The 8,967-nt window shown below is 49.3% G+C and overlaps 1 protein-coding gene across 1 annotated transcript; it reads left to right on the forward strand.

Moving 5' to 3' along the window:
• The first annotated feature begins 5,390 nt into the window (after positions 1–5,390).
• On the forward strand, positions 5,391–8,733 carry LOC142590984 (uncharacterized). Its single transcript, XM_075703357.1, has 2 exons — positions 5,391–6,909; positions 8,416–8,733. Exons 1-2 carry the CDS (start codon positions 5,512–5,514, stop codon positions 8,722–8,724), a joined length of 1,707 nt encoding a protein of 568 aa, XP_075559472.1. The 5' UTR covers positions 5,391–5,511; the 3' UTR covers positions 8,725–8,733.
• Positions 8,734–8,967: the final 234 nt, after the last annotated feature.

Here is an 8,967-nt window from a genome sequence, read left to right on the forward strand (position 1 = left end):
ACAGAACCGCGATATCTGTTTTTGCTGAAGAGCTATTAATTCGTAGACTTCGTACGTCTAAATTTTTCAGACTTAACTTTTCAAAATCTTTTTATCAAAATTCAGACACTAAATCGAAATTCCACTTCCAACAGTGACTAGAATTTAGCTTTCTCTCTCAAACGCATTGAATTTCATTCAAATTGTTCTAGGGGTTATCTCAGAAAAGCGTTTCTGAGTTCTACATGTATTTGAACAGGCCGCTTCGGAGTTGGGCCCGAGCTAAAGCTTCCGCTTAAATAAATCGTGCGAGAACCGAGACAACCCTTCTGAAACGCATGAGCCAAATATTGCTCACTTTCATGCAGCGGGGACCGCACAATGGGGCGTGACGACCTCCCCAGGCGGCGCTGCGGAAACGCCGGTCAACACAAAACCCCTCTCTCTCGAAAGGTAGCGTCAACCACTTCCCTCCTCCTCCACTCCCACTCGCGATAGTTGCGCCCTCGACAGTGGCGCCGCCTATGCTGGCCCTGCTGTAGAAGACCACGGCTAACGCGATACAGGAGGAAATCCGCAGAAATGTTATTTCGAGCCCTGCGGAGTAGTTTTTTGAGCGAGGTTTCGCTTCGTCACAATGTAACTGGTCTTATTAATGTCGTGTTGGAATCGCGCAAAAAAAAATTGAGAAAATGACCGTTATTTAAGGCATAATGCGCCCGCACGTTGAGAGTTCGTGTTGCTGAAACACACCGCGTGCACACGGTGTGCTCTAACACGCGCGCAATTACCTCAGTTCCAGTTTATGACTGCGTGAAAGTATGTGTACGTGGTTTCGTAAGTTAATTTACGTACCTGCAGGACACTTTTGTTCGGCCGGCCCGTGAGAGATTCCAACTGTCTGGGCACAGCAACGCCTAGCAACAGGGCGACTTCTGCTCCGCGCCTTTTAAACATATGTATCGCTCATCCAAAGATTGTGACGGCCATCAGAAACGTTTTCACACGTAGACGATATTGAACAGCGTACCAGCACATGGAATCGTTTTTATTCATTTATAACAGTGCAAGTGCTTGGAAATTTGATAGCAAGAACGAACTTGATGCGACAACTGAACGAAGGTTCCGAGAATAACTATCCCTCCCCCCTCATTAGCACCAACAACACTTTTCTTGAAGTGACCCTTTTATATCTGTATACTACGTGTGTCTCTAATCGTTTGCGTTGTAAGTTTTCGCAGAGAAGCAGTGTTGCTTTCTCTGGAACGTTCAAGGTACGCAAGACAGAGAAAAAATTTGATTCTTGCGCTTTACGTACCAGAACCACTACATGATTATAGGCGCGCCGTAATGGGGGACTCCAAATTAATTTTGACTTGCTGGTGTTCTTTAATGTTTCCGCAATAGACGGGACACGGGTGTCCTTGCATATCGCCCCCATCGGAATGCGGCCGCCAAATATTGCCCGGTTTCATGCATCGGGGTATCTACAATGGGGCGTAACGGCCTGTCCAGGTGGCGCTTCGGAAACGTCGGTCGACAGAGCCCTCTGTGCTGCGCTTGTCGGTTCTGTGAAGTACAACAATGCAAAACACGGCCTCCAAGATCGGATGGCACATCTCGGAGGCCATGTGCGAAGCCGTGGGGGTAATTATTATTATTTACTATTTGTTTTGAACACATTTACACAGTTAACAGGAAAGGGAAAGCGAGGAGCAGGCTGGCAACTGCAACCGGAAGGGGCACAACGCCTGGCTACTCTTCTGAAGGGAGGTGACAGCAACACAGAACTCGAAGATAGGAAGGAGGGGAGGAAAGAGGAAAGGAGGAGCAACAGGACAAATCTAAAGACTAAAGTAGAACACAGTACAGATCACACACAGTAGGGCCGGTCACTGAAGCTCACGCTACTACAGAATGTTTAATGTTCACGCTACAAACGTGAACCTAAGTTAGTTAAATGCAGTAGAAAAGGAAGCAAATTTGTATACCCAGTGTGAACACTGCGCATCAGAGGTTCTGCAGTGTACTCCGCCAAAGACCAGGGTTCGTCGAGTAAGTTTTTATCTATTTCGGAGACAGGTACGATTTTTTCCTGGGACGTTATTTAAAAAAAACCGTTAAAAACAACTTTACATGTACCCCGCAGCCGATTCAATTCTTAGCCACAGTACCGGAACACTAAAAATTTTGTGTGTGTAGCGAATGTTCGAAATTTGTACGTGCCGTCACGGACGCAGCTTCTCGCCGTGCTGGACCTGAACGTGGCGGCTAGACCGACATCAGCATAAGTAATCATGTACGATTCGAACAGTCCTTGCTATTCGGATCGTCTTCGATTCTAGAATTCACTATTCCAAGTTGTCGAACACTACACTCTAAAGACAGCTGCCCCCTTTGCCGTGTGTATTTGCCACTCAACAATAACCGTCATGTCTTACCCGCAATTCCTTTCTTTAAAGCTAACAGCCCGGTACGTTCAAGTAATGCACCGCAGGTGCGTTATCAGCATGACAGAGCATTATCCATACGACGGTAGCGAGCGCTGATTTTTCAATTAAAAAAAACGTAAGCAAGACGGATGACGATTATCCTTATGTGGAAATATAGACGTGAAATGCTGCAACTGTTTTTAGAGTGTATATGTAAAAGGGGGCCACTGCTGCTCTTACAGTCTACATGCAGAAAGAGGGATTCAAGCGGACACCCTTCTGAACGATTCTGATGCAATGAAAACTTGGTCGTGTCACAAACAATTCAGTTCCTGAAGGAACACATGAAGGAAGTGACTAGCACAATAGTTACCAGTCGTACAGTAAGAACGGCTTACCTTAGGAAGATTACAAATTGTAACTTAGAAGTATGACGGTATGGGCTAGTTGGTTTACCATAAGACTGTGTGGTGCAGCGCGAAGCGGGACAAGCGACACAGAAGAACGAGGACAGCGCGAAGCGGGACAAGGGACACAGAACAACGACAACGCCGCGAAGCGGGAAACGGAACCCAGAAGAATGATGATCCTGCGAAGAGGGTCAAGGGACTCAAAATAACGAGGACAGCGCGAAGCAGGAAAAGGTACATAGCAGAACGAGGACAGTGCGAAGCGGGAAAAGGGACACAGAAGAACGAGGACACTGCGAAGAGGGACAAGGGATCAGAAGGAGAGCGCGAAACGGGACACAGAACAACGACAACGCCGCGAAGCGGGAAACGGAACCCAGAAGAATGATGATCCCGCGAAGAGGGTCAAGGGACTCAAAATAACGAGGACAGCGCGAAGCAGGAAAAGGTACATAGCAGAACGAGGACAGTGCGAAGCGGGAAAAGGGACACAGAAGAACGAGGACAGCCCGAAGCGGGAACAGACACAGAAGAACGAAGGCAGCGCGAAGCTGTACAAAAAGAAAACAAAAAGACCAGGACAGCGCGAAGTGGGACAAGGGACACAGACGAACGAGCATAGCGCGCAGCGGGACAAGGAACACAGACGAACGAGCAAAGTGCGAAGCTAGACAAGGGACAACGAAGAATGAGGACAGCGCGTAGCGGGACAAGTGACGGGGAAGAAAGAGAAGAGCGCGAAGCGGGACAAGAAACACAGAATAACGAGGACAGCGCGAAACGGGACAAGGGAGATAGAAAAACGAAGACAACACGAAGATTCACAAGGGACAGAAAAGAACGAGAGCAGCACGAACCGGGACAACTGACACAGAAGATCGAGGAAATCGCGCAGCGGGACAAGGGACACAGACGAACGAAGACAGCGCGAAGCGGGACAAGGGACACAGAAGAACGAGGACATCGCGAAGCGGGTACATGAACACAAAAGAACGAGGACCGCGCGAAGCGGGACAAGGAACACTGAAGAACGAGGACAGCTTGAAGGGGGACAAGGGACACAGAAGAACGAGAGTAGCGCGAACCGGGACAAGTGACACAGAAGAACGAGGACAGCGCGAAGCGGGACAAGGGGCACAGAAGCGCTTGTCCACAAGCGCTTGTCCTCGTTCTTCTTCTCTCTCTCTCTCTCTCTCTCTCTATATATATATATATATATATATATATATATATATATCGCGCGTTATAGCTAACACGGAGAAAGAGATTAGTAAAATATTTAAAATGCGCCACACAGATAGACACCCATACGCTTTATCCATGAATATGAATTCTTAAAACGTTGAATTTTCGATCACCACGCTTGTGCGAAATCCTAAACTTCCATAGCACACCTGTTGACGAAGGGAGCGATATGTTCACTTTTTAATCTGTGTCGCTTTGCTTCTGTCTAATATTGTTGCCCTCAGTTTCTTTTTTATTATTATTCTTGTTACTTCTGTACAATAGCCACCATGCTCTAACGAAAAATATTAGTGGTGAGTTGTCGCATCACCATATCGCTGCCACATTGCCATTAACTTGTCCGTTGTTAAGCAGCGAAACAGCGCGCTTTAGCACGACACACAGCCGGCTGTACCTTCTGTCAGAGCGCTAATATCGGGGAGTTTTGCAATTCACCTTGCGTTTTGCATGAATTCCAATGAAGCGGGTCGAGTCGGCCTGTCGAGTTGGAATTGCCCGGTCGATTTCACGCAAACGCTACCCGGTCGGGCTGAACAAGCATCGAATCGGGTCAGTCGGCCCGACTGCACGGTGTCGACCCACTTGTAAACATTTGCAGCAAGCATGTAAACGCTGCCTGCTCGGGGCTACAGCCCTGATCAGTCACGATTTATGCGCTGTGCAGCGGAAGGGCTATCATTACAAGGCCAAGACGAGCACCCATCCTAATCATAACGACATGAACCACGAAGTAGAGCTGTTGCAGGTGGCTGCGCGAACCGGAAGTCCAGTTGGAACGCGCTGATGTCTCGGCACGATGCTGCATGCCATCGTTCTTCAAGACTTGTCAGAAGCAAGGTCATGTAAAAGTGCGGCCGGTCACGTCAGACTCGGTCAGCCCGCTTTTCTGACTGCTGGGTTCACGTAAGTGTAGCCTACAAGGTTAGAGGCCATATCGCTTGAAGCTGGATCCGGCGTACTGCAGCCACACATGCATTGCTTAGATAAAACCTTATCTCGTGTAGCGTATCATATCCAAAGGTTCATGCATCTATAACTCTATGCTGTCAACAAGCAGGCACACGGAAGAGGGTGTAACGAGCGAAGAACTTTGTCACTTCTGCTGCTCTTCGTCGCTGTTCGCGGATTTGAAGAATTATCTTTGCCGAGTAAAGGTGGAAAACTCGTTCGCGCACTTTCCGGGTAACGCCCGCCTTCGCGAATCTCGCTGACATAATTCCTTTCCATGCGTTGGGAGGGACGACAGCGCCACCGCACCCACGTGACTTCACGCTGCTCGCTCGTAGTAAATCACGTGTGCCACAAACATCTGTCAGAAGTAGTGCGTAACGCTAGCTTAGCCCCTTCGCCTTTGCCCGTTGCTTGGGCCGCCCCCCTAGAGCCTCTATAATTCGACGAGTGCGAACAGCTCCCCTAATGAGACACGTCACAGGAACTCAGAAATAATGGTGAGACTGCGTGCCAACCAAGGGCTATCTTCTCTGGCCGAGCAGCTGAAAGCTACGAAAGCGGTGAGCAACATCCGCGAACTGGACCTTACAAATTGCATTCTTATCGAACCCAACGAATTGCCTCTGCACATAGGCAATTGTAGGGGACTCCAATCCTTGCGGTGCGTCGCCTGCCCGCTCCTGCCGAGCGCCCTGCTCAGTTTAATGTTGGAACGGCTTCCGTATCTGAAGGAAGTTGAGTTCTCCCTCCTGGCTGATAAGGACGTGGACTCGGAAATAAGGTACGTGCACCACACCGCGTCGCAACTGCCAGGCGCCCTGGCTCGCAATCTCCGCCGCATGTACGTCGAAGTGAGCGGCGACGTGAACTTCAAGCTCCTCTCGGTGTTCCTGCGCTACTGCCCGAACATCGACGACCTGCGTGTTCATTTCGTGCGCGGAAGCTTCATGAGCGCTATCCGGGAATGTAACGCCATCCTCAAACAGGGCGTCAATTTGGAAACATTCTCATTCTCTTCCGATGTGCCAGCCTCCAATCAACGCCTGCCTTCCGGACCGTTGGATTTCACGAGCTGGGCAGCCGTCTGCGGCAACGTCACCTACCGGAGGTCGAGCAACATGTGTAACTGTGTTCTTCTAAGAGATCTCGCTGTCGGCTGCGTTGGTCCCACCATTCTGCCACAACAGCTGGTCTTGGTTATCGTCCACCACGCAGAAGGCATCACGGCTGAATGGATTCGCGCGGCCACCCTTGGACACTTCTGGGCGAACGTGAGCCAACTTTGTATTCTGCTATTTCCGGCACAGCCCTCCTGTGGTGTTTACGCGACGGCGGGCGCCATGTGCCGCGACAGTCTTCGCGACCTCGTCTCGACCAAGCTCCGGCAGGTCGTCGAGCTTAACATAAGCGCCTTTCACTTCGGCCCCGACCTCGACTTGACGGCACTGCTCCAGGACGGCTCGCTGAAGCATCTGCAATCCCTCTCAGCGACCCCTTGCGGGCTTCGGCGCCCGTCAGCTCTGCGCCGTCTGGCGCAGAACTGCACCAAATTCAAAGAACTGGACGTGCGCATCGATAGGCGCGGCAGCTTTGTTCGGTGCGCCGTCTGCGAGGGTGAGTTCTACCTCGATCCCAAAGACATTCCGGCAATGTACGACGGCTCCCCCGTGTTTCACAATGCGCTTGCCAGGCTGACTCTGAGTGACGTGCATGGCCGTATCTCCCTTTGGTTCATCGAGACCTGTCGAGCGGTTACGGTGCGGCTGTCAGACTGCCCTAATCCCTCGCACCCAGACTACCCATCTCTGGGTCAGCTGCTCGCCAGAAACAGCTCGCTTAATTGTCTAGTGCTTCGGCACGATGCCCTGCCCTTCGGCGAGGCATGTCTGCTGGTGAGTCGGGTTTGAGCTACGAGCTTTATGTACCACAAGTATATTTAATGATAGTTCCGTACTCTAGACGTGTCAGCGGCGCCGGAACTGAAATGTTCTCGTTCATCAATTTCCTAAGCGAATTAGGTACTGCGCAAAATACATGAAAAATTGTGGAGAGAGAGGTAGGACAGACCGAAGACCACTAGATGTCGATGAGGATAGCTATAGTGGCTTCATGGTACGGCATATCTTATGTTGTAGTAGCGCAAGCTAATGAGGGACAACAGAAAGGCACATTTGACACACAGCGCTGTGTGTGAAATGTGCCTTTCTATTGTCCTTGTTCAGCTTCCCCTACAACGAAATAAGATATACCAATTGTTTTATTACATGAAACGACAGGAAGCGAGCATATAGGCAAAATAATCACTAGCACCACCCGGAAATGCAGAAACGTCTACAATCGTTTTGCCACCACTGTGACACGAGGTGCACATATTTATTTTCAGAAGCGAAAAAAAAAAAGAATTTGCATGGTGCGTTACATGTCCATTATCAAAAACTAATCAGCAAGAAAATACTTCTGCATTTTCTATACTGCGGTTCCGTATCTATCTTGAGATAATAACGAAAGGTAGATATAATATTACGCTAGCAGACACTGTCGCCCTCTAACGACAGGAGAGAGTCACTGAGAACAGGCAACCGATCCCAACCATAAGTTCCTGCAGTAACACACAACCGATTTGCTCACTTCAAATTCCTTCGGTGTTTAGCACAATCTCCGACAGCCTAATTTCTCTTTATCAGGTTTACCGGAAACAAGGAAATCGAATGGTTAGATAGGGGCAACTGAAATTGCTTCGGGAAGACGCCCTACACTCTAAGAACAGTTTACACCCTTTGGATTGCCCCTTCTGCCACACAAAAATAATCGTCATCTGCCTTGATGCGCTTCCTTTCTTTATCGCTGCAAGCCCGGAACTTTCCAGTGACGAACGGCACGCGCGTTATCAGAAGGGGCACTCCAAAGGGTGTAAACTGTTCTATGCTGATAACGTGCGTGCCATTCGTTACTGGAAAGTTCTGGGCTCGCAGCGATAAAGAAAGGAAACGCATAAAGGCAGATGACGATTACTTTTGTGTGGCAGAAGGGGCAAGCCAAAGGGTGTAAACTGTTCTTAGAGTGTAGGCTGTGGCCCGCCCCTTGTGCACTCGCATGTTACATCGCTTCTGGAACTGTAACAGCGCACAACACGACGGGGAAAACAAGGACAGACGTCTTGTTATTTCTTTATCTTTCTGCTCAGGTCGTGAGTTAACCAGTGCAAATGCGCGCAGTGTAAACTAATTTGCACCCTTAAAAAAAGGACTAACAATGTGGATGTCTATAACTCACACCCTTGCATCGTTTCATTTTTCGACATAAGAGTGCGAGTTCAAGAAATTACGCTCTTGAATTCCTGAAGGTCTAAATTATTTAAGAATGTAATGTCATTTCCCGCGGGCGTCGTTCCGTTCCAGGAAAACATCTCACGCATCGCCAGTCTTCAGTACCTGTGCCTTCTGTCGGCGGCGCCATTACTGGACAATGCAGCCAAGGTGTCCGTGCTGACGTTCAGTGCCCGCCTGTGGCCTCGCATAAAGTGTGTACACGTTCACTACCGAAACTCTGTCGGCGGCACCGAGAAGCGAATCACTTGGTTGAGGAAGTTTCGCGCTCCGAGCGGTGGCGTCCTGGTTCCAGGCGGTCCCTGCTTCCTCTGTTGCTCGACGGCTACGTTCATAGGACTCGCCAAGCCGCTTAATCGTGACTGTCAACAGATCGTGTAGATGAATGCAAGGGCGACACGCAATAAAAAGTCTTAGATAAGAGTAACAATGCCTACAATGATACAGTTTATCATTTGCTTTTTTCATTCGTATCTTCGAATGTGTATGTCATAACGCTCGTTTATCTTTCTTTCTTCCCTGAGTGTTTGAACGTGCGCTAAGGGGCCCTGCGAAACTAATTGAGCCCATTAAATAAATAGCGCTATACACGGGACATAGCTTCCCGACGGCAAGAGCCACATA

This window comes from Dermacentor variabilis, chromosome 8, assembly GCF_050947875.1.
Source record: "Dermacentor variabilis isolate Ectoservices chromosome 8, ASM5094787v1, whole genome shotgun sequence".
In the NCBI taxonomy this organism is placed as follows: domain Eukaryota; kingdom Metazoa; phylum Arthropoda; class Arachnida; order Ixodida; family Ixodidae; genus Dermacentor; species Dermacentor variabilis.